Below are 25,185 nucleotides of genomic sequence, written 5' to 3' on the forward strand. Positions count from 1 at the left end.
TTGTAAAATTAATTGAAAACTTTTAAATGATAGTATTGGAAAAATTATTGATTTTTGAAGAAGATTTAAAGTAATCTAATTTATAAAGAAGAAAATCCGAATATTTTTTTTTCAATTTTAAAAATTGAATAATTGTCAAGCATAAAAATATCAGCTGATTTTTTAAAATAAAAATTTTTAACTAAAAAATAAATTTCAATTCATTTTTTTTAACTTTGATAGTTTAAAAAATATTCTAATTAAAGGAGATCAATTTATAAGATTAAATATTTTTTTCTTAAGACAAAATAAAAATTCTGATAAATAATTAAATTAAATTATTCTAAATAAATAAATAAATTCCCTAAAAATAAAAGGATTAAATTGCAAAAGGTTAAATAAAAAAAAGATTTCTATAAAGTTGTTTAAATTATATTAACAAATTCCACTGCAGACATCTGGAATATTATTGTGAATAATTACAGTCGTTTTTAATTATTTATTAAATAATTAAATAATTATTAAAGATAAATGTCCAGTTGTTGGAGAAGTGGAGTGGAATAATCTGTTATAACTTCTTACAACTTCAACTTGGTTCTTCTCCAATGACGCCTCTTGGCGTTGTACCTGGAAAATTCATAATAATTAATTTATTTTTATTAATGAAGACTTAAAGTAATTTTTTAAAGAATTGAAGAATTTTGTTATTTAATTTTGGGTTTATTTTAGAAAAAAATTCTTTTTGGTAGAAAATTTAATTTCCTAATAATTTGTTTGAAACTTTTTTTGTAATTTTGATAGTTAACAAAATATTTCAAATTTTTAAAATAGAATAAAAAAAATTTTTTTTTTTCTAATAAAAATTCTGGGAGAATTATTGACTGTACAAAAAAATTTATAAAAAGCTCTTTAGTAATTTAGGAGTTATTAAAATTAAAAAAAAAAAGTATAGTAAAATTATTAAAAAATTAATTGAAAATTTTAAAATTAAAATTATTAAATTTTTGAGGAAAATTAAAAAAAATCTTTTGTCTAAAGAATCAAATATCTTGTAAATTTTGTCTGAAACTTTTTTTTTGTAACTTTACTAAAGAAAATATTTTAATTCTTTAAATTATAATAATTCAAGATTAATTTTTTTTTTTAATTCTTAAAATGAAAAATTAAAAATACAAAAAATTTATAAGGAAGCTTTTTAGATGGAAATTAAATTCCTAGAAAAACTTTTTTTTTTCACTTTAGTAGTTAGGAGTAATTACAATTGAAACAAAATATAAGTAGTAAAACTATTTAAAAATTATTTGAACTTTAAAATTTTATATCAAACTTATTTTTGTAACTTTACTTGACATGAAAATATTTCAATTTTTTTTGAGAGATTAATTTATGATTGACTAAGATTAAAATTTGTCTAAAACTTTTTTTTGTAACTTTACTAGATAAGAAAATATTTCAATTCTTTGAATTCTAATAATTTAAGGTTGAGATTAAAATTTAAGATTAAAATTTTTCTTTTTTAATCCTTATTATTGAAAATATATAAAATTTATAAGAAAGCTCATTAGTTAGAAATTAAATTCTCTAAAAATTTTTTTTAACTTTAGTAATTTAAGTAATTAATTGAATATTAAAAAATAAAAATTTTGAAAAAATTATTGATTTTTAAAGAAAATTAAAAGAGATATTTTATTATGGAGAAGAAAATTTCCTATAAATTTTGTTCTTAGATTTTTTTTATAATTTTAAAAGTTTTAAAATTGAATAATTGTCAAGCATAAAAATATGAGCTGATTTTTTAAAATAAAAATTTCTAACTGTTTAAAAAATAAATTTTAATTTATTTTTTTAACTTTGATAGTTTAAAAAATATTCTAATTATTTAAAAGAGATGAATTTATGACTAAGATTAAATATTTTTTTTTAATCCTTAAAATGTGTCTAAAACTTTTTTTAGTAACTTTATTAGATAAGAAAATATTTTAATTCTTTAAATTATAATAATTTAAGATTGAGTAAGATTAAAATTTTTCTTTTAATCCTTAAAATTAAAATTCTGGGAGAATTATTGAATAAATAGAAAAATTTATAAAAAAGCTCTTTAGCTGGAAGTTAAATTCTCTAAAAATTTTATAAAAAACTTTTTTTTTCAACTTTAGTAATTTAGGAGTTATTATAATTTAATAATAAAAATATTGTTAAATTAATTGAAAACTTTTAAATTAAAATTTTGATAAAATTATTGATTTTTAGGAAAATAGAAAGAGATTTTTTTATAGAGAATAAAATTGTCCCAATATTTTTTTTATAATTTCAAAAGCTTAGAAATTGAATAATTGTCAAACATAATAAAAATAGATGATTTTTTTTAAATAAAAATTTCCAATTGTTTAAAAAATAAATTTCAATTTATTTTTTTAACTTTGATAGTTTAAAAAATATTCTAATTTTTTTAAAGAGATTTATTTATGATTGACTAAAATTTAATTTTTTTTTTTAAATTCAAAATGAAAATTCTGGAAGAATTGTTAAAAATACAGAAAATTTATGAAAATTCGTTCAAGTAGGAAATTACATTTCCTAAAAATTTTGTAAAATATTTACTTAACTTTGATTATTTAAAAAATATTTTAATTTTTTAAAAGAGATTAATTTATGATTGATCGAGATTAAAAATTTTTTTTTCAAACTTAAAATAAAAATTCTGAGAATTTTTAAAAATATAGATAATTTATAAAAATTCTTTTCAGTAAAAAATTAAATTCCCTAAAAATTTTGTTGAGAATTTTTTTTTACTTTAGTAATGTAGGAGTTATTAAAATTAAAAAAATATATAGTAAAATAATTTGAACTTTAAAATTAAAATTTTGTAAAAATTATTAATTTTGTAAGAAAATTTAAAAAGATCTTTTTCGAGGAGAAGAAAATTTTCTAAAAATTTGAACTTAAGATTATTTTATTTTAATAGTTAAGAAAATATAATTAAAAATTGAATAATTGTCAAACATAAAAATATCAGCTGATTTTTTTTAAATAAAAATTTTTAATATTTAAAAAACTAATTTCAATGTTTTTTAATAAATAAAATAAAATTACTAGACTGCTAATTTTATAAAAATTTCAACTTCAAAAATTTGATAAAAAATTTTTTTTTTCAACTTTAGTAATTTAGGAGTTATAATTTATTGATAAAAATATTGTAAAATTATTAGAAAATTAATTGAAACTTTAAAATGAAAATATTGGAAAAATTATTGATTTTAGAGGAAAATTTAAATAAATCTTCTTTATAGAGAAGAAAATTTTGTCTAAACATTTTTTCTTAAAATTTTAAGTTTAAAATTGAATAATTGTCAAGCATAAAAATATCAGCTGATTTATTTAAATAAAAATTTCCAACTGTTAAAGAATAAATTTTAATTTATTTTTTTTTAATTCTGATTAGTTTAAAAAGTATTCTAATTATTTTAAAGAGATCAATTTATAAGATTAAATATATTTTTTTTTAAAATAAAAATTCTGATAAATAGTTAAATTAAATTATTTTGAATATATAAATAAATTCCCTAAAAATTTTGTTGAGAATTTTTTTTTAATAGTAATTTTGGAGTTATTACAATTAAAAATAAATATATAATATTATTTGAAGTTAAAAATTGAAATTTTGTTAAAATTATTGAAAATTTAAAAAGATCTTTTTTATGGAGAGTCCTAAGATTTTTTTTATAATTTTAAGTTTAAAAAATTTTATTAAAAATTAAATTATTGTCAAATATAAAAATATCAGCTGATTTTTTAAAATAAAATTTTTAACTTTTTAAAAAATAAACTTCAACTTTTAATAAATAAAATAAAATGACTAGACTGTTAATTTTATAAAAATTTTAACTCCAATAATTTAATTTTGAACATAACCTCAAATTTTTTAAATTTTCATTAAAAAAAGAAAAATGAGTTATTTTAAAAATAAATATTTTAAAAAAATAGAAAATTAAAAAAAAAAAAATTTAAAATTGTCAATAATTTATAAAAAAAAAACTACCTGATGGTGTTGCCAGTTCGCATTCTCACCCATTGGGGAATCGGCCGATTTTGTTTAAGCTTTTTAGCGAGTTTTCGCTTGATAATAAACGTCTTGTGTGCCGACTAAAAAAAATAAACAATTAGTAATTCATAATTTATAAATATTTTTAATAATTAACTTAAGATGTATTATTAATTAATGGATTATTAAAAAATCCACGCGGTTACGTACCATCTTGTCTGCTTGTAGACGCTAAAAGAAATAAAAAAAGCGGGGAGCAAGATGGCTACCCTTGCACATGCGCGGAAGTGAAACTGCGCAGAATGTTCTGCGCGGGCGGGAAAATTTAAATTATAAATTTTTAAATTTATTTAAAAATTAAATCTTGAAGTAGAAGAGATTTATTTTTAAGGTAGTAAATAAAATTAAGATTAAATAATTTAGAAAATAAATTATCGAAAAATTTCTAACCGAAGCTCATGAAATATTTATGGAATTACTAATTTATAAAAGTAGGAAGTACTTTTCAATAATTTTAAAGTCGGACGTCATAATTGGTATTCTAATTTTAATATTAAAAATTTTAGATTTATTGATTATTTAAAATTGTTTTTTGGCTTTGAGAAAAATTTTACTTTCAAGATTTGTAACTTTAAAAGAGTTTTTCTAATTAATTCGTGGAGAAGGACCTTTTTTTTTTAATATTTAATTTTTTTTGGATTGTAAAAAAAATTTTTTTGAAAATTTTTAATTTTTAATTTATTTGATTAATTCGCAAATAAATAAGAAGTTGATTTATTAGCATGTACTTGTAACGTCCACGTTTTCAAAAAATATACTTAACTAATTAGTCCCCAGCTCGAAATTTGCTCGCCGGAGTCCAGAGTCATAAACGGGGATCACATTATCAATAACAAAATATAAACAAAACACTTCATTTTAAATAAATCAAAGAAAAAGGAAACCTCTTTATTGGCCTGATCATATTAATAAACGATATAATTTATATAAGCAAATTAAACAATATAAAAAATACATTAGAACACTCTTTTCACACATATTCGCGGTTCAAAATCAAGAAACAATATAAGCAGTATACACTAATACGATAGAAACTTTCTATCCAAACATACACGACGGTATTCACGGTTCGAACTCAAAAAAAAACGCGGTCTACAAAATACTAACTAGTTTCCCAGTAACACCCCCCTCCCTCCTCAGGGCGACTAGCCGTCATCCCTGTGTGGACCTAAACTCTACCCTGAGAGCAAGTGGAGAGTATCCTCCTCGCTCCCACCTACACGGCTTATGATCACCTACCGTACCTCAGCTGAAGGCTTCGGCACGGGGAGTAGCACTTTCATCCGGTCGGTTCACGATACTTACCTGGGCCTTGGTCAGACTCCAGGTAGAGTATCATCCTCTAGAATTACTTGGTGAAGAGTATTCGTCCGAGTAATTCTCCCGAGAAAGAATTGCTTCCCTTATCGAGCCAAATTTTGGCGTTTATCTAATTTTGGCATTTTTCCCCTAACTCTCTTGTAACGAACCGGAAGGGTCGTTTTAGACACCTGTCCGGTGTCCTCGAACTAGCATTCAAAAATAATTATTTATTATTTTAATCGTAATTTCCTTCATTTTCTATCCATTCGTCTCGCCAAATTCTAAGTTTTTATTTTCGAAACTCAATTCTTTATTATTTTAATCGTAATTTCCTTCATTTTCTATCCATTCGTTTCGTCAAATTCACAATTCTTTATTATTTTAATCGCAATTTCTTTCATTATATATCCATTCGTTGATTTTCCATACTAAATTGTCCTCGGGACTTATATAATCTTCGCTTATCTAAATTATTTCTTACAAAATAATAATCGTCATTTCCTTCATTTTATATCCATTCATCGCTTTCCCATACTAAATCTTGTTCAGAACTTAGAATAATTTTCCCAGTCTTTTAATTTCTTTTACAATTAATTTCTTTTGCTCGATTAATTCGCTCGGCTTCATAATAATTTCTCACACGCTTAATTTCTTAATTTAATCATACCTTCGGTAACAATAATATAATATTATTAATTAAATAAATACAATAATTAAATAATAATCGCCGCACTAATAACAATAATTGTTTCTATTAATTTTTAAGTAATTAATAAAAATAAACTAAAATACTCAAATACAAAAAGTAAAATCTGAGTCACATACTTGCCTTAATTAAATCAAAACTTCTTTTTCAATAACACTTCCGTCATTACTGAAATAACTATTATGATTATTATGATAATAATGGACCACGATGAACGGAAAAATGTGTAAAGTGACTGGATTGTATATATAAATCTCTTCATAAGTAAAAGTGTTAGATGAACTCAAAAAACCAATCCAAGCGCATCTTCAAATCTCATTCTTAAAATTTAAAAAGCTACTAAAATTAAACCATGCCAAAAATTAATAAACTAAATTTCATTTTTATAATTATTTATGTTATAGTGATTAGCAGTGTGCTGGGTGTGTGTGAAAAAAAGCCGAAAATTAGGAAGAAAAATGTTGACTCGCAACTCGAGAGTTTTGTAAGTAAAAAAAAATTTGAAATAATTATTTAGATAAATTTTTGAAAGAAATTTTGATTTTAGATTGACTTAGTGGAAGAAAGTGGATATGTAGGTGAAGAACACAGAGTGAAAACAGAAGACGGGTATGATTTGACGGTCCACAGAATTCCGGGTGGGCCCCAGAGTCCTGTTAGATTTGGAAAACCAGTTATTTTGTTACTGCACGGATTAATGGCCGCATCTGATATATGGGTCTTACGAGGACCGGGTCAAGATCTAGGTAAATATTTATTATAGTTTTTGTTTGTTTTTATAATAAATCGGTTGTATTTACCGATCTGATATAGAAATCGGCACTTTTTCTTTGATAAATCGGTTCTATTGACCCTCCCGAACCTAAATGTACCAAAAGATCGGCACTTTTCAAAAATATCGGTAAGAGACTTCCGAAGTTAAACATGTAAATCGGTAAACAAGAAATATTTTTCAAACTTGTATTTTCTCTACTTAACTTTAAGGAAAGTAGGGGTTGTTATACATCATTTTACGCAGAATTTAACGCTCTACAACATTGTACCCTTCTTTTTTATAAAAAAAATTTTTTCAACCCCTAAAAAAATTTATAATGTAATTTTTTAGCCTACTTGCTCTCGGACACGGGCTATGACGTCTGGGCGATAAACGTCCGGGGTAATTACTACTCTACATTACACAACAGCATTACAAATAACTCAGCCTACTGGGACTACAGGTACTTTTTATTTTTAATTAACAAAATTTTTATCTGACAATTTAATTATAATTAGATAATTTACTGTAATTTATTCAAGCTGGCACGAAAATGGAATGTACGACGTACCAGCGACGATAAACTACATACTGTCGAAAACCCGGCAGAGTAAGCTGTCACTATTAGGGCACTCTATGGGAGGAACTGAAATATTGGTCCTGCTATCTTCAAGGCCTGAATTTAATCACAAAATTAACATCGCTATTACTTGGGCCCCTGCCGCCATGGTTTCTCATGACATACCCGGATTTTTTCCTAATTTTCTCTTTCGTCATAGCAAACGAATAAAGGTAACTAATTAATACAATTATTTATCTAATTATCAATTAAAAAATTCAATTTTTTTAGGATTTGTTCAACGAGTACAATTTGTACCAAGTAATGCCGCGAGTTAGCAAACGACGATCTGATTTTTTGAACGTCTGGTTCAGTTTATGCTGGAGATTAAATATCAAGTCAATTTGTCTAAAATTACTCGATGTTACTTTGGGATTTAAGAATCTTAATAATTTAGATTTGGTAAGTACTGCTTAAAATTAAAAAGTCTGGGAAAATAAATAAAAATTTAATTCCAGGCGTTAATTCTGCGCATTAAGGACCATTATCCTCAAGGAACTTCTCTAAAAACTATTTTACACTACGGTCAAATTTTTAAAAATCGTAAGTATTGATAAAACTTAAAAATTGCCGTATTTCTAACTTAATTGATAATTTTAGGCAGATTCCAGCAATACGACTACGGAAAGATGATCAATTTGATAAAATACAACGACGTAACACCACCAGAGTATCCATTGAATAGAATAACGACTCCTTTAATTATTTACTACGCTCACAATGACAAAATAGTTACCAAAAATGTAACTATTAATTATATCCATCACAAACTTATAGTTAACAATTTAAATTGAATAATTAATTGTTTCAGGACGTTGAGATGATGTTACAAAAAATTCCTACGGCAATCGCCAAAGAAGTACCTGGCGATAAATTCGGACACTTAGATTTTATAACTTCCAAGAACACCAAACACCTCGTCTACGACAAAGTGATTGAGGATCTATTCTCTTACACAAATTATAATTATTTAGCGAATTACATCAGATGATGCTTAAGAAATAAATATATATGTATACATATCAAATTGGGTTATTCACAATATTATTCCAAAAACCAAAATTCCAAATTTCAATCGAGATTTTTTTGGGTATTCTTTAGAGAAAACTAACTTATAAATACATCATTTTGTCCAGAATTCAATACCCTTCAAAATTCTGCCCTTAACTTTCAAAATCATACTCGCTTTCCCCAAAAAAATCCGATTTTAGTGCACCTGAAATCTATACACATCACCGAGCGAATTGCGCCTTTTATTTTCAACCCTTCCGCAAAGCCCTTAATTATTCTCGCATTTTGTCTGCTTATACACTATTTTACAGCTAATTTAATATACTTTTACAATCTGTAATTGTTTTTTCCCCAAATCTTACCCTCGTAATTATCGAAGCCTTCAAAGCTTCAAAAATAAATATCAGGATGCTTAATTCGGGTTCTTTTTGATCTAGGATTTTTGGGTTGGAATTTAGATCGAAAAAAATTTTAAAACCCAAATTTCTATGCAGAATTTAAAAGCCTACAAGGCTGTAAGCTTAGTTTTTTAAAAAAATATTTTTTTCATCCAAAAAATCCCGTTTTAAATACAGAAACAATTCATGACAAACGACCTAATCTAAGATACCTTTCTATTAACCAATTTAAAATGTCTAAAACGAATTATCAAAGTCCCTCATACAAATATAAATTAATACCCATTTATCTACATAGTAGTTGGATAAATATAATATATCTAAATACATATGATAGATTGATGCAATCGACCTTGTTCGCTACCGTCCTCCTTAGCGATCGCCATTTCGCAAGTGCATTCAATGAGACCGTTAGAGAATGTACCGAGCACTTTAATATCTATCGAAATATTTGAAAATTTTCGATTATTATTATTATTTTTAATACAAATAATTGATCTGTACCGAAAATTGGAAAAATTTTGACATTTTGGGGAAAATACCGCGGCCTTGACATGTCTTGAAGGTTACTCGCGAAAACGGCAACCGATGACGTAAAAGGGTCTTGCACATATATATGGGAAGTTAATAGGTGTAAATGAGAAGGGGAGAGAGATTGTTAATCAATGCCTAGAAAACGGTTCGGTTGTGAAAACACGTGGCATTCTTTACAACGGTCCTCATTAAAGCGGTTGCTAATCTTAACTCTTGGTTGTTTTATTGAGAAATAAACAATATTGCACGGTAATTCTATCGAAAATTATGAACTCTGGTGTCTTTCTTTGGACTCTGTTGGTCATCGCCGATGGACCTAAGGCCATCATAGGGTTGGACCAGAATCCCAACACGGATTTGAAGACGGTGAGTATTAATTTTTGGTGAATTTTGGGGGGCAAGTTAAGATTAATAATAATGGTAATGTTGTTTTAGCCTGACCTTATCACGAAGTACGGCTACCCGGTAGAGGCTCACAAGGTGGTCACAGAAGATGGATATATCCTGGAGATGCACAGGATTCCTTTTGGAAGGTATGAAGATAGAAGGTCGGCCAGGTTGTCCAAAAATCCTATTCTTCTTCAGCATGGACTCGCGGGAAGTTCTGCAGACTGGGTGCTCACTGGACCTGGAAAAGCATTGGGTGAGTTTTAATTTTGATTCTAAAAATTGGAATTTTGGGAAAACTATTGAGCTTAGAAAAAAATTATAAGATTCCTTTTTGAAAAAAAATTGAATTTCCTAAAACTTTAGTTTGAAAATTTTTTTTGTAACTTTGATAGTTAAGGAGTTATTGCGGTTTTTAGTTGTGGAAAATTAGCTCAGAAAAAAAAAACTAACAAAACTTGCCTTTAGCGTACATGCTAGCGGATGAAGGTTACGATGTCTGGCTAGGAAATAATCGTGGGAACCTCTACTCCCGTCACCACCGTGAATTGCTTTCAACTAATCGTACTTTCTGGGACTTTAGGTGATTATTCCTTAATTAGTCGCCAATAATTAGCAGTAATTAGTAACTAGATAATTTTAGTTTTCACGAATTGGGAATATATGACCTACCCGCGATGATCGACTACATATTAGAAGTGACCTCCAGGTACAAATTGCTGTACATCGGACATTCACAAGGGACTACGCAATTCTGGGTAATGACCTCAACCAGGCCCGAGTACAATGACAAAGTTAGTCTGGCTGTCGGCCTTGCACCCGCAGCGTACACCAGTCATATGCGGGGACCAGTTACGCAACTCGCCAAGTTGACATACTTTGGTGTGGTAGGTCGTGAATTAATTCTTGGCAATATTACTATTAGAATTTATTTTAATAAAATTTTTTTTTTGGTTGATTAATTAGCCCTGCAAATTTTTATACGAAAAAAATAATATGCCACTTTTAATCTTCTTCAAATTCTGAAGAAAATGACGTATCGCACGACCCGATTGGTGGCAGGTCGATTTTTGATTAATGATCTATAGATCATTATTAAAATTATTAATGCGATTTTTTTGATGAAAGCTTGCGAATTAATATGAAGAGTGGGGGTTCATTTTACTCGGGATTTCAAGCTCTAGGTCGCGAAGAAGGTTTTAAAAAATCCTAAAAATTTTTTCAGTGGGTTGGTGAGAAATTTGGCTACCCCGAGTTCGGTTCCAGATCACCCTGGGGTAAATTCGTCGGTAACTTAGTCTGCCACGGTGGAGCTCCGACGCAGTTTCTTTGCAGTAATATTCTCTTCCTTATCGCCGGATTCAGTCAGGGGGAACTTGACGCCGGAAACCTGACAGTTATAATCGGGCACGTGCCGGCAGGAGCCTCTTGGAAGCAATTTGTCCATTTTGGGCAAGGATTTATCAACCCTGGTGATTGAATTTATTTAAAGTGAGTGCAATATTCATGAATTTTGAAGCTAACCTCGATTTACTTATCACCAGGGCACTTTAGAGCATTTGATTATGGAGAAAATAACGATAAAAATTTAAAACTTTATAATTCTTTGATACCACCGGATTATCAGCTTGAGAAAATATCAACACCTATCGCACTCTACAGCAGCGATAACGATTGGTTGGCAACGCCTGAGGTAATTGAACTTTGAAACTCTCAAATATCTAATTATTTCTAAACATCATGATGATTTCAGGACGTCGATTTACTGAGAGCCAAACTGCGCAACATTGTAGTCGATTACAAAGTAGAAGGCCGCGTTTTCAACCACTATGACTTCCTCTGGGGAAATTCAGCCCCCGAGTCACTCTACGAGCCGATTATAAGATTGCTTCGAAAATACCGATGATTTTAACTTTTAATTTGAAGAAAATTGCATTTATAGAAATTATCTAGTCAGTAATCGAAGATTTGTAAAGGTTTTCGCAAAAATACACTGATTCCAAAGTTCAATCGGGATTTTTTTGGGTATTCTATGGAAAAAACTAACCTATAATTACACCATTTTGTCCGGAATTTAACGCCCTTTAAAACCCTGCCCTTCACTTTCAAAATGATATTCATTTTCCCCAAAAAAATCCCATTTTAGTGCCCCTGGAACTTATGCACCTTACCGAGCGAATTGAGCCTTTTATTTTCAACCTTTTCGCAAAACCCTTAATTACACTCGCACTTTGTCTGCACATACACTATTTTGTAGCTAATTTAATGTATTTTATAATGAATAAATATTCCGTGATTAATTTTGAAAGAATTATAGGTGATTGTCAACACAAATATTGATATTTACATCATTCAGATAAACGCTAGAAAAATTGAAAGATGTGTATAGCGATATGTTGCTTGAATGGTATTCAGGCCGATCAATGAATAGATAAAGATAATTTAATCATGCATCACAATAAACAACACTAAATACGATAATAAAATCGAGATGAAGAAGCCGATTGTTGTTACTCTACAATCTAATCTTTATTTTCCCAATAGACTTATCGATTACCGATTTAATATATAAATATCTTGTAATTTCGCTGTTTGTTTGCCAGTATTTTGATAATTATTACGTCGATCATGATTTTCCAATTCGGGATCGTTTGCTTGGCGCTAAGTCTCGGTACCGATGCTTTTTTCGTCGAAGAAGATCATCCTCGAATATCCAAGTTCGATTTATCCGAGAATGTTTTTAGGTACAACGAAGATGCCAATTTAAATGCAGTAAGTGAAAGTTAAATTATTTTTTATCTTTATCTAATAAGAAAATTTATTTTTTAGAGAGAATTGATCTCTAAATACGGATACAGAGGCGAAACCCATAAAGTAACGACTCAAGATGGCTATATTTTAGAATTACATCGTATAACCGGCCCGAATTCTAACCCCAACCCTGAAAACAAGACTGCGATACTTTTAATGCATGGATTGCTCAGCAGTTCTGTTGACTGGATCATTTCTGGTCCGAAAAAAGCTCTAGGTAAGTTTTTAGAAACTCAATTTAAATGAATTAATTTATAACTTAATATTTAATTATTTTGGGTTAGCTTATATGTTAGCGGATAAAGGTTATGATGTGTGGATGGGTAATGCGCGGGGAAACCATTATTCAAGGTCTCACAAGAGGTTATCTGTGCTCGACAAACAGTTCTGGCAGTTCAGGTAATTTTTTTAGTTACAAATAGTCTAGGTTCCATTAATGGAACATTTGGAACTGTTTAGGCGCATGCGCAGTACAATTTTTACAAAAATAGCTTATAATTGCTTAATTACTATCTAGTTTTTGGAACAAGTCCATCCAAAGATCCAAATAAACCTTATTGATGACGAATCATTCATTTTTGTAGCTGGGTTCCACTATTGGAACATTTAGAACAAGTCATGCGCATGCGCAGTACATTTTTTTGAATTTATAAATAAATCGTACCTGTTTCAAATCAGCTGGCACGAAATCGGCGTCTACGACCTTCCAGCGATGATTGACTACATCCTTGACAACACCGAGTCCCAGAAGATCTTCTACGCAGCACACAGCCAGGGAACCACTGCGTTCTTCGTGATGTGCAGCACCATGCCAAAATACAATGATAAAATCATTGCGATGTCTGCGCTTGCTCCAGTGGCCTATGTTGGACACATGACCAGTCCTTTCTTCCAAATTTTGACGCGCTTCGCTCCCATGATCGAGGTGAGTTCATAAATTTTAAACCTGTAATTACGATTAATTTATTTTACTTTTTTAGGCTGGGATGAATTTGCTTGGTATGTACGAGTTCCAACCTACCGAGAAGTTCATGAAAAATTTGAAAGCTTTAATATGTGACCCTGAAGCCTGGTCACAGCCGATATGTGAGAACGTTATGTTCCTAGTTGCTGGATTTGGCTCGGATCAGATGAACAGAACTCTGCTGCCTGCTATCTTGGGACATGTTCCAGCCGGATCTTCTACCAAACAATTTATTCATTACTCCCAAATGGTCAAGTCTAGTAAGTTTAAATTTTTTATATGATATACATTTGAATTTTAATGCACTAAAATATTTTTTACCATCAGGAAAATTCCGCCAATTCGACCACGGCCTGATAGAAAACTACCGTAGGTATGGAAGATTCACCCCGCCAGATTACGAGCTCTTCAAAGTAACCGCTCCGGTAGTGCTTCATTACTGCGTGAACGATTGGTTGTCCAGCGTGAAGGACATAGAGATCCTGGCCCAGCAGCTTCCGAACGTTCATTCAAGGATTAAAGTTCCTCACCCTCCGTTCGCTCACCTGGACTACCTCTGGGGAAAGCACGCTAACGAGCTCCTCTACGAGAAGGTCCTGGACATCATGAGTTTATTCAGTCAAAAATAAAACCCAATATTTTGTACCTAAATAAAACGTTATTATTAAATAAAAAAAAAAATTCCATTTCTGATAGAAATAAAAATAAATCAAATCAAGAATTTAATATCAACAACCTTGCGCTTGCGTCGCGAAGGGTAAGAGTGAGTAGGAGCTACCCTCAGTGTGTAGGTGAATGCAGCTCCGATCACATCTGCTCTCGTTCGATCCCTTGTATATCTGGACCAGTCTATTCCTTCAGATCAGTTATCCACGCCCTTAAGAACAACAAACAAACAATCTATTTTTTCATCAGAAAAGGACCAGTTCCAAATTTACACCCTTACTGGCCCATTTTTAAAAATATAAAACCTCAGTGAAAAGTGCGCAATGGTTATCTTTATATTTAGTCATTACAAATTGTAATTGAACTTGGAGAAGTGAAAAAGATTAAGTGCCAGAATGCCGTGAGCTGAAGAGGACATTGTTATTACACTTATCAAATCAGTAACAATGATAAGAGCTATTATCATCTTTGGGCTGATAGGTAATTACATAATTCTTATCGATTACAGGTGAACTTATAAAATTTATAGGCGACATAGATTTAAAGGTCATTCAAAGGTCTTTAGACCGCAATTGGATCGATTCAAGCGAATTCGAGAATTGACCTATCGGATTTCCGCTTTTTTCTGGATTTACTTTGACCAATCTTTAAAGAATGATGCGGGGGGAGTAACTACGGTAGGTCAGTTAAAAACCGGGGCGAACGGTACCAAAAATCGGGTCGGAAAATTAAATTTCGGAAAGTCCCATTTCGAACGAATTCGTGTTTTACGTTTTTTGGAATTTTTGAGGGTTGGTTTTGAACGCTTGATCAAGGGGGTGGTTTCTTGAGAAAACTGCAGTAGCTTAAGCAAAAATCCGAAGCACAATAGACCGGAAATAAAGGTAAAAACCTCGAAAATAGGCTACCTAGGGATATCCTAAGGGATACTTGTTGGGGAGAACTATCTTTGGTTTTAAACCTAGGGCCTCGCTGTCTCGGGAATCAGTTCCTGTTGTTAAAAAACGAAAGCGTTTCGAGTCCAAAGGCGATCGGAACAATAGAACCGGAGATATTGATAAAAAAACGAAAATCTTCGGAATTTTCGTGGGGGTAAATCGCAGTTTAATTTCCGGATTTTAAAATTTTTTTTCTATAGAACTTTAGTTTAAAGGTCAAGATAACACATGCAAGCGGCTCCGGAGATCATAGCAGCGCTTTCCTAGCAATTGATTTTTCTCGAATTAGGCCAATTTACGAGAGTTCTAAAAATCGATTTATTTTGAGGTAGAAAATTTTTTTTGCGTCTGAAGGGCTTGGATACCTGTCAGTAGATGGTAGGAACAAGATTCTAATAAAAATAAAATTTATTTATAACAATAAAAGAGGGTGTGTTGAACAAAGAGTATATCGATTGGTTTAAAAGCGCTTGCGCGAACGGCATTAGTGTTGAATGAAAATTCGGCGCGATCTCGAGTCATTCATGGCCCGTTGGACAACCACTCATACTTATATACCATACAATAAAGTTCAGCCCTATTGCTACCAACAAGGGGAAGGGAGGGAAGAATCGATCATCAACCACCTACACAACTTGATTTAAACAAATTCAGATCAGATAATCCAGTCAAAGCGATAACCAACGTCATTCAGAGGGATATTAATACCCGGTTATCAATAATTCTGCCGGAAATAATGTCCTCGTTTCGTTATAATTATTTCGATCTATTGATGCCGTTCTTACAGGGTATCTCGAGGCTGAAGATGCTACAGTTTCTCCCGTTAATCGGGGGGCTGCTAGGCAGATGTATGGAAGCGGAAATTTGCGGCAGCCCAATTTGACTCCTACTACTCAGGAACCGGAACGGAACTTTGGGAAGAAACCTGGTTCTCCAGGCCGCGAGGGATACAACTACGGGTACAACAAAGGAAAGTACCCGGATTTTTACCCACGGTTTCCTGGGTTGGATTATGAAGAACCTTTCGAGGCGCCTAGTTATCGAAATGGAGCTCCAGTTAATGGACGACCTAATTATGGACAAGGAAGAGGATCAAGACCTGGGATGTATGATGGAGGTTAGTATTACTCTCCCTGTTGAAAAACTCCAATAAGATCCCATCAAAAGCGACAAAAGCCACTTAGAAACCAATAAAACTTATGGGTTTCTAAGTGGCTTTTGTCGCTTTTGATGGGATCCTATTGGAAATTTTAAACAGGGCTAGTAAAGAAATGAGTATAATCCCTAAAATATTGATTATAGGAAAAAATTGTTGCTGTATCTAGAAGATACAGAGACATGTTTTAGTAACGTTGACATTATTTTAGTTTATGGAGAGTTACCTGACAGGATGCGAGTCCATCATGGTCTGCCCCGAGGTCACGGTGTCAATTCCAACGGCGATGGCTTCAACCCAGATCAAAAGAGCTTGATCCACGAGCTGGATGACGAGAGCGACCTGAACCCGGCTTACGAACCTTGTACCATAAACTGCGGAACTGGATTTTTCTTGTGCAGGATTATGTGCACTTGTATCAGCTATAACCTCCGCTGTGATGGATCTGTAAGTTATAACCTCATATAAATTAAATAAACATTGTATAAATTAATTTTTGTACTTACAGGCTGACTGCGAGAACGACGAAGACGAGATGGAATGCGAAAGTGTGTATGAGTGGCGGCGCTCTAACCACACGTGCGTTGGGAACAAGAAAATTCAGTGCCCGGAATCTGGAATTTGTATATCTGAACAATGGTTGTGTGATGGAGATGACGACTGTGGTGATTTTTCCGATGAAAGCCACTGTGGTAAATTAAAAAAATTTTTTTTTGATCATTATAAATTTGGAAAAACCTAAAAAATAAAAAACTAACCTAATTAAATTTCAGGTGACCAAAAAAACTGCACAACGGACCAATTCGAGTGCAGAAATGGTCTTTGTATTCCCGGGTCCTGGAAGTGTGACGGTGAAAACGACTGCCGAGATTTTTCCGATGAAGAAAACTGCGGAGGAAAAAGGTAAGACATAAAGATATAAATAGTAAGAATAATAATAAAAGTATTAAATTGACACCTACGTACCTTCCTACGCGTCTCATTCACACTAAGGCAATTTGAGGTTTTATTTTGACATTGGATTTATTTTTTTATAGAAAGTGTAAAGAAGATGAGTACACTTGTCCGGAGGGCTGGTGCATCCCCAGGAGGTATGTCTGCGATGGAGACGCTGACTGTGATGACGGGTCGGATGAATCCAAGTGTCGTAAGTTTGTTTTATTTTTTTACATATGTATGTGTAGTTCTTTTACTAGATGTTAGCTTTTCTTTTGTTTTAGATGGAATCCGCGAGGTGGTGTGTGACGCGAATCATTTTGAGTGTGTGACGCCTAAATGTATCCGCAAAGAGTTCAGGTGCGATGGAACGGATGACTGCGGTGATGCCAGCGACGAAGAAGGATGCTTTGAAATGTGTAACGCTAATCAGTTCAAGTAAGAATATTTTTTTTTTTAAATTAAATTGATATTAATTTTTAAAAACTAAATTATCATTTATAAAAAAAAAAGTAAGTGAAAAAATTATTAAAAAAAACTTTTACCTTGACCGAGAATTGAACCTTAGTCTCTCTGGTTAAAACTTAAGTGACTTTCGCATCTAGCCAATGTAATTTTGGTGACCTACGTCGGATCGAAAAAATAAAACTATCTACGGATAGAGAATTTAATTGTTAATAAGAATATTTGGTCAAAAAATGAACAACTATTTTTTAAAATATTTATCAGATGCATAAACGGCACATGTATCAACAAAGCGTTTGTCTGCAACGACCACTGGGACTGTAAATCAGGAGAAGACGAGGCAGGCTGCAAGCTGGCTCCACTTAAAAGTTGCAGCACTGAAGAGTTTACTTGCTCATCAGGGGACTGTATTCCCAAGGCGTGGGTCTGTGACGGCGCGCCGGATTGCACAAACGCTCTGGATGAAGAAGGTTGTCCCACTACTTGTGATGCTACTGAGTACCTCTGTAAGGCTTCTGCAGTCTCCAACTCTTCTACAAACCAGCAGCCGTATGTAACACCTTACTGTATTGCGAGGAAGCATATTTGTGATGGTATCGCGGATTGTCCGCTGAAGGAGGACGAACAGGACTGCCCTCAAAGAAGAAATTGCACTGCTACGGATAAATGTACTCAACACTGTGTTACTCTGGTGACTGGGGTTAAAACTTGCTCATGTGATGTTGGGTTCAATTTAGCAGCGGACAATGCAACCTGTGAAGATATCAATGAGTGCTTATTCACTCGGGAAACTGTTTGCAGTCAGGTTTGTCACAACACTGCTGGATCATTTACCTGCAGCTGTATCACGGGCTATGTCCTCCGCCCTGATCTTCGAACCTGCAAAGCAGTGGGAGGGAACCCCAGCTTGATTTTTACGAACCGCGTCGAAATCCGTAAAGTAGCCTTGGAGCCATCAACAGCAAAGTACACTCCGATCGTCAAAGGATTGCATAATGCAATCGCTATTGACTTCCACTACGAGCAGGGAGTCATCTACTGGTCGGATGTATCCCTAGACGTGATCAAGAAGGTCTTTATCAACGGCAGTGCTCCTGAAGACGTCATCCGCTGGGGTTTGGAGAGTCCCGGAGGAATCGCCATAGACTGGGTCCATAACCTGCTGTTCTGGACCGACGGAGGAACCAGACGCGTGGAAGTTCTTACTCTGGACACCAGGATCCGCCACGTGCTGATTTCTAACGACCTGGACAAGCCCAGGGCCATTGCAGTCCATCCGCACTACGGATACGTCTTCTGGACGGACTGGGGACCTTCTCCGAAGATTGAACGGGCTGACATGGATGGAACCTCCAGGCTTGCATTGGTCACCGATTCCATCACCTGGCCCAATGGTCTTACTGTGGATTATCCTACGGATAGGATTTTCTGGACTGATGCCAAGCACAGGGTCATTATGTCTGCAAAGTTGGACGGAACTGACAAGAGGAAGATTCTCAGTAAGGGGTTGCATCATCCTTTTGCGATCACGGTCTTTGAAGACACTATCTACTGGACTGATTGGCACTTCAAAAGTATTTCTTCCGCCAATAAAGAAACTGGTCATGGTTTCAAGACTATTCGATCTGGTAAGATTCTTTTTTTTATGATATTAGTGGAAATTTTCATGAAAAAAATTTGTTCCAGGTCTCCACTTTCCGATGGACTTACACAGCTACCACAAGCAGCGGCAACCAGCTTACCCGAACCACTGCGGAAACAACAACGGAAAGTGTTCGCATATGTGTCTTCCCAATAGCGCAGGTTACAGCTGCGTGTGTCCCGTCGACCTGAAACTGAAACGCGATGGAAAGAATTGCGCAGCTGATAATTTCTTGATCCTGGCAAGAAAGAGAGACTTGAGACTGATTCCTGTGGACAAGCCGATGCGGGTCTTTGACACTGTAATTCCCGTGGATCATGTCCAGAGTGCAGTAGCACTGGCTTGGGATTCTGATAATGATATGGTTTACTGGACTGATGTTGAGTTAGACACTATCAGCAGAGCTCATTTGAATGGAACCAATCAGACAGTGGTCATCAGCCATAACCTGGAATCTCCAGCGGGGTTGGCTCTCGATTGGATCACCAAGAAGCTATACTGGACTGATGCTGGAACCAATAGGATTGAATGCTCCAATCTTAATGGAAGTATGAGAACTCTTTTGGTTTATGAAGGACTTGATAAGCCTAGGGATATTGTTGTCGATCCTATTGGTGAGTTTTAAGCCAGAACTTAGCCAGAATTTGGCGATTAGTAAGTTTTAAGCCAGATTTTAGCCAGAATTTACAATATTTTTCAGCGGGATACATGTACTGGAGTGACTGGGGAGCAAAACCAAAGATCGAGCAAGCAGCGATGGACGGAAGCAATCGCAAGGTCCTGATAAGTGAGAAGCTGATCTGGCCAAATGGGCTGGCCATTGACTTCGAGACGAAGCGGCTCTACTGGGCAGACGGAGGGATGAAGAGCATCGAGTACATCGACTTGGAAGGAAAAGGAAAGCCAGTTCGCGTCCACTCAGACCTTCCGCATCCCTTTGGGCTGGTGATTTATCAAAACAAAGTCTACTGGACCGACTGGGACACCAAGAGCATCCACCGGGCTAACAAAGACACCGGGAGCAACTCAGTGGTCGTTCGCTCAGACATCTCCGGGCTGATGGACGTCAGGATGTTTCACAGGAACAGAAGTGTCGTCGCCAATCCTTGTGGCAAGGATAATGGAAAGTGTTCTCATCTTTGTTTGCTGACTCCCAAAAGCGTTTCTTCTTCCAGATATTCTTGCGTGTGTCCTACCGGGTTGGTCCTTGAGGTAAGTCAACTATTCTATTATCAATTTTCTTTTTTAAATTTAAAATTATTTCAGCCAAATTCAAACAAGAAGCAGTGTCGTAAAATTCCTAACACCTTCATTATCTTCGCGCATCGCGTAGACATAAGGTTCATTTCCTTTGATACCGACTACCGGGTTGATGTAGCGCTGCCCATCAATTTTCTAATCAACGCTACGGGAGTTGACGTCGACAGAAAAACTGGGCAGATTTACTGGACCGATCCTGGAGCTGACGTCATCAACAGAGCGAGTTTTGATGGGAAACACATCGAGACTGTAATTTCTACCGGAATTGATACTGTTGATAGCTTGGTGGTGGATTCTATCGGGCGAAAGGTTAGTTTTTGATTCATATCTCTGATAGTTGATAAATTATAGCAAAAACAAACTTGATTCCAGCTCTACTGGACCGATGCAGGCCTAAACAGCATCGAAGTCTCCGACCTAGACGGCAAGAACCGCAAGGTCCTAATCTGGTCCGGCCTAGACAACCCTCGTGCCATCGCGCTGCATTATAAACTCGGTCTGTTGTTCTGGAGCGACTGGGGGCAGAATGCGCGGATCGAGCGTTCGAATATGGATGGCCAGGAGCGGATGACTGTGATAGTCGAAGACCTAGTCTGGCCTAACGGACTGACAGTAGATGTCGCCACGGACAAGCTCTACTGGAACGACGCCAAGCGTAAAGTTATCGAATTCTCCGATTTGGACGGCAAGAACCGAAAAGTCCTTGTGAAGAACGTCCAGCATCCTTACGGGCTGGCTCTGATGTCTGGACTAGTCTACTGGAGCGACTGGATGACCAAAGCCGTGCACCAGGCGAACAAGACCACTGGAAGAGAGGCCAAGATCCTGGTTGACAAACTGGACGGCATAATGGACATCAGGACAGTCACTCCGAAGGACACTGATGAGCAGGACCGTTGTCTGACTCACTATTGCACCCATCTTTGCCTCAGGAACCCCAAAGGCGCGAGCTGTGCCTGCCCAACTGGGCTTCTAGGCTCCGGAACCGCAGCCAAGCCTTGCGACAAGTTCCCTCAGGAGTATCTCCTGCTGACTGGCCAGAAAAGCCTCGGCAGAATCAGCCTGGACACTCCAGAAATGCGGGACGTCACCCTTCTCGCAGACGACCGCGTTGTCCAGCCAGACGCGCTGGACTTCCACTGGGCAGAACGCGTTGTGTACTTCGCGGATGAGTCCTATAAAAATAAAGGCCAGAAAGTCATCCGAGCTGGCAAGATGGCTGCTGTTCAAGAGGGCTACGCGGTCTTGACTGATAAGTCAGAGTCTTACTTCCAGTTCGCGGTCGACTGGATCAGTGGGAACATCTATTTTACTGACCAACGGCAAACCAAGATTGAAGTTGTTCACAGAGGCGGCTTCAATCGCATGGTGTTGATTAATGACACTGATGACGCGGAACACTGGTTCGCTAGTATTGCTCTGTTCCCGAAGTTAGGGTACTTGTTCTGGTGCGGGATGGGCAAGAGTCCAAGTATTCAGAGGGCATATTTGGACGGGAGCAACAGGAGGGTTATTGTTGCCGATAATCTGGCGGATCCTAATGGGCTGACTATTGATTTGGAACATAGGAGGCTTTACTGGGCTGATATGAGGAACAATAGGATTGAAATGAGTGATCTCAATGGGAATTATAGGTAAGATAGGGATTTCTATAATTAATAATTAAGCAACTTTAACAATCAATTTTTCAGAGTCCAGCTGATAGCAGGAGCAGACAATCCATACGGACTGACTCTTCTAGGAGACTACATCTACTGGATAGGCCACTTAGGAACCTCCCCCCACTTGAAAAGAGCCGACAAAGCCACCGGAAGCAACCGAATCAACATCAGGACATCTATCACCGTATTGACGAACATCAGAGCAGTTTCTGCGCGGCTGCAAACTGGCTGGAACCCCTGCGCAGAAGACAACGGTGGTTGCACTCATTACTGCTTCTTCCTTAAGAAGAACTACACTTGCGCATGCCCAGAAGTCAAGAGCGAGACTACCTGTTCTCTGACCCCCAAGCGGTGGATTCCTATTAGGAAACCTGGAACTGAAGATGACCCGGACTACGATCATGATGAAGACGAACGGCCTGTCGAAGTTCCCAGGAACAATTATCACGACAATGATGACAAATTCCTAAACAGCAAGAGTGACAAGGACAAGGCCACTACTACATTGACCATCACCTTGGTTATAGTCACTACAATGTCTGTTGTTATTATCGGCGCGATTATATACTTGGTATGCCAAAGAAAGCCCAAACAGGAGAAGTATATCTATGGAAAGCGCAGGAACGTTATGACTTTCTCCAATCCGAATTACAACGCTTCAGCGGCTGATGGTGTTCCGGTTCCTGGAACCGAGAAGAAAGGAATCTGGAAGCGGCTCAAGTACGACAGTTCCCAGGTAATTTTATTTTTTACTTATAATAAAATACCTCTATATTTGATTCTTTGTCTATTTTGGAGAAACGGTTTGAGATATAGGAAAATTATAGTAAAACTTTTGTAGAAAATTAAATTTCCTACAAATTTTGGTTGAAACTTTTTTTCATAACTTTAAAAGTTTAGGAGTTATCGCGGTTTAAAATTCAGTTCCAAGAAGGTTCTAGAAACTTCGCAAGGTTCCAGGAACTTTTTAAGGTTTCAGGAACTTCGTAAGGTTCCAGGATCTTTGCAAGGTTCCTGGAACTTTGCAAGGTTCCTGGAACTTCGTAAGGTTCCAGGAACTTCACAAGTCCAATACCGATATTTTTGAAAAGTGCCGATTTTTTTATATATTATTGGTAATAATTTCAGAAAGAGAATTTAATAAAATATAGAGGGATTTTATTGTACTAATAATAATTTCTAATATTTGATGAAAGTCAAATGTCAATGTTTTGTCCCCTTTCTAACCTAAACATTGAATTATTGATGACCTTGAAGAAACAAGCCTCGGCGGGTGGAGAGTACCCGGTGAAGTTGCAGCACTTGCCGCTGCACTTCATTCAGATGAACGAGACCGAGACGACGTAGTGGCGGCTGGAGGAGGTTCAGCTTGACGAAACGTCCGCCTGAGCCTCCACCGGTAAAACAGTTACAATAAAAAATAACTTGAGACTGACTAGATTGAAAATTCCCCCGATAAATGAATATTGGACTGTAGGCGCTTTGAGGGATCAATAATTCGATGTCTTGTAGGAGAGAGTTTACGAAGACAATGGCCAGACTTCCAGTCCGGAGGTTACTTCTTTAATACCGCCGTCAGCGACACCTAGCAGCAGCAGGGCGCCCTCTATCACCCCCAGGGAGTCCTCGCCTTCTTTGATCCACATCACACACATCGCCGGTTGAGCATCTAGTGCTTTTCAGGGAGCAGGGTTATAATTTTACCATTTTTTAAGGTTAAATTCAATTTTCGGAAAATTATAAAAGAACATTTTTTGTAGAGTGCTTAATTTCCTACAAGTTTTGTTTAAAAAATTTTTTCGTAACTTCAATAGTTTAGAAGTTATCGCAGTTTTAAGCTATGTTCCAAGTACCGATTTTCATAATTAACTCTGCAAGTCCTTTACCGATATTTTTAAAAATTGCCGATCTTTTGGTATACTTAGGTCCAAGGTGACCTTTAGAACTGATCTATCAAAAAAAAAGTGCCGATTTCTATATTAGATCGGTAGATATTCAAGAAAATCGGTTAAATTACCTAAATTATAATCCTGCTCATAAAACAAAAAAATAAAATTTAATATCTCGACTCTCGAGTGTTACTTTGCTGTATTTTGATTTTGTTTTTGTAAATATTTTTTGGTAGCGATTTTATACGAGTTATGTAGATAAGAGCGGGCTGAAGAATTTATGTAAGAAGCACAGGATCTATTTTTTCTATGACTTGATACTAAGAATTGATACTTTATTTGTCCCAGCAGGTCTAGGGCAAAGGGTCGAAGGTTAGGGTGTCTGTTGATTATTTTTCGAACACCATAATTAAACATGATACGTAATGATCAATCATTAATGATTAATGAACGGAGTAATTAACGCGGATAGGAGTTTTAGCTCAATTTTGTGATAAATTCGTTTATTTCGCGTGCCGTCCGCGACATCTTGGTTCGTTAGAATAATTTTAGTTCCACAAGATGGCGCTGGAGTTCAGTAGGCTCGACCGAACTCCCGCAAAGTCTTTTTAACCTTAACGGAAATGGCTCACAGTGCCAATTTAATGAGCATTATTAAGACTATGTGTAAATAATATAATTAAATATAAATATATGTATATGATAAATTATAAGTTTAAATGTGGAAGATTATTATAATATTGTATTGAATATCTTAAATATTGTATTGTAATATTTGTATAGCCGTTAAAGAGTACTTATTATTATTGTAATTGATTTTAGAATATATATAATAAAATTGTTTATTCGTACGTCGCATTGCCTCCTGTGACGTTTAAATACGAGAAATAATTATAAATATTATTACAAAAATTATGGAATTTTTTATTGAAATTCCCAGGCCCGAAATTGAAAAAAAAAAAATTTATTTTTTTTTAAAGTAGATAGTAAAATGTTGTAGAGCAT

General features: G+C 34.5%; 4 protein-coding genes across 5 annotated transcripts; 3 read left to right on the top strand and 1 right to left on the bottom strand.

Annotated features, from left to right (window-relative positions):
• Positions 1-393: 393 nt before the first annotated feature.
• On the bottom strand, positions 394-4,347 carry LOC123263007 (60S ribosomal protein L39). Its single transcript, XM_044725522.1, has 3 exons — positions 4,232-4,347; positions 4,019-4,122; positions 394-606 (listed from the first exon to the last, which is right to left on the bottom strand). The coding sequence occupies exons 1-3, from the start codon at positions 4,232-4,234 to the stop codon at positions 558-560; spliced, it is 156 nt and encodes a 51-aa protein (XP_044581457.1). The 5' UTR covers positions 4,235-4,347; the 3' UTR covers positions 394-557.
• Positions 4,348-6,363: 2,016 nt separating this feature from the next.
• On the top strand, positions 6,364-11,802 carry LOC123263111. The gene is made up of 15 exons (XM_044725647.1): positions 6,364-6,573; positions 6,637-6,835; positions 7,195-7,306; positions 7,386-7,635; positions 7,694-7,864; positions 7,921-8,005; positions 8,063-8,205; positions 8,274-8,450; positions 9,619-9,771; positions 9,841-10,048; positions 10,261-10,375; positions 10,436-10,679; positions 11,018-11,264; positions 11,337-11,485; positions 11,546-11,802. Exons 1-15 carry the CDS (start codon positions 6,442-6,444, stop codon positions 11,696-11,698), a joined length of 2,538 nt encoding a protein of 845 aa, XP_044581582.1. The 5' UTR covers positions 6,364-6,441; the 3' UTR covers positions 11,699-11,802.
• Positions 11,803-12,374: 572 nt separating this feature from the next.
• Positions 12,375-14,400, top strand: LOC123263000 (lipase 3-like). Its single transcript, XM_044725510.1, has 7 exons — positions 12,375-12,564; positions 12,622-12,820; positions 12,888-13,002; positions 13,282-13,528; positions 13,584-13,827; positions 13,895-14,213; positions 14,282-14,400. Exons 1-6 carry the CDS (start codon positions 12,421-12,423, stop codon positions 14,194-14,196), a joined length of 1,251 nt encoding a protein of 416 aa, XP_044581445.1. The 5' UTR covers positions 12,375-12,420; the 3' UTR covers positions 14,197-14,213; positions 14,282-14,400.
• A 198-nt stretch (positions 14,401-14,598) lies between these two features.
• LOC123262994 (low-density lipoprotein receptor-related protein 4) lies at positions 14,599-25,092 on the top strand. 2 transcript variants are annotated; one of them, XM_044725502.1, is made up of 14 exons: positions 14,599-14,713; positions 15,959-16,288; positions 16,539-16,774; positions 16,836-17,019; positions 17,101-17,230; positions 17,365-17,474; positions 17,548-17,701; positions 17,993-19,356; positions 19,415-19,984; positions 20,071-20,582; positions 20,637-20,939; positions 21,003-22,264; positions 22,322-23,027; positions 23,804-25,092. In XM_044725502.1, exons 1-14 carry the CDS (start codon positions 14,680-14,682, stop codon positions 23,954-23,956), a joined length of 6,048 nt encoding a protein of 2,015 aa, XP_044581437.1. In that variant the 5' UTR covers positions 14,599-14,679; the 3' UTR covers positions 23,957-25,092. The 2 variants fall into 2 exon arrangements, with proteins under 2 accessions (XP_044581437.1, XP_044581438.1); XM_044725503.1 differs by lacking the exon at positions 23,804-25,092 and adding an exon at positions 23,549-23,696.
• The last annotated feature ends 93 nt before the right edge of the window (positions 25,093-25,185 follow it).

Source organism: Cotesia glomerata, linkage group LG4, assembly GCF_020080835.1.
Source record: "Cotesia glomerata isolate CgM1 linkage group LG4, MPM_Cglom_v2.3, whole genome shotgun sequence".
Classification (NCBI taxonomy): Eukaryota; Metazoa; Arthropoda; class Insecta; order Hymenoptera; family Braconidae; genus Cotesia; species Cotesia glomerata.

Bases quoted from the DNA above. Each gene is read 5' to 3' on its own strand.
- LOC123262994 (XM_044725502.1), top strand. From the start codon at position 14,680: ATGATAAGAGCTATTATCATCTTTGGGCTGATAG. The intron at 14,714-15,958 runs GTAATTACATAA...CCGTTCTTACAG, and splicing joins TATCATCTTTGGGCTGATAG to GGTATCTCGAGGCTGAAGAT. The intron at 17,475-17,547 runs GTAAGTTTGTTT...CTTTTGTTTTAG, and splicing joins GTCGGATGAATCCAAGTGTC to ATGGAATCCGCGAGGTGGTG.
- LOC123263111 (XM_044725647.1), top strand. From the start codon at position 6,442: ATGCCAAAAATTAATAAACTAAATTTCATTTTTATAATTATTTATGTT. The intron at 9,772-9,840 runs GTGAGTATTAAT...ATGTTGTTTTAG, and splicing joins CCAACACGGATTTGAAGACG to CCTGACCTTATCACGAAGTA. The intron at 10,376-10,435 runs GTGATTATTCCT...AGATAATTTTAG, and splicing joins CGTACTTTCTGGGACTTTAG to TTTTCACGAATTGGGAATAT.
- LOC123263000 (XM_044725510.1), top strand. From the start codon at position 12,421: ATGATTTTCCAATTCGGGATCGTTTGCTTGGCGCTAAGTCTCGGTACC. The intron at 12,821-12,887 runs GTAAGTTTTTAG...ATTTTGGGTTAG, and splicing joins TGGTCCGAAAAAAGCTCTAG to CTTATATGTTAGCGGATAAA. The intron at 13,529-13,583 runs GTGAGTTCATAA...TTACTTTTTTAG, and splicing joins GCTTCGCTCCCATGATCGAG to GCTGGGATGAATTTGCTTGG.
- LOC123263007 (XM_044725522.1), bottom strand. The intron at 607-4,018 runs GTAGTTTTTTTT...TGAATTTTCCAG, and splicing joins CGAACTGGCAACACCATCAG to GTACAACGCCAAGAGGCGTC.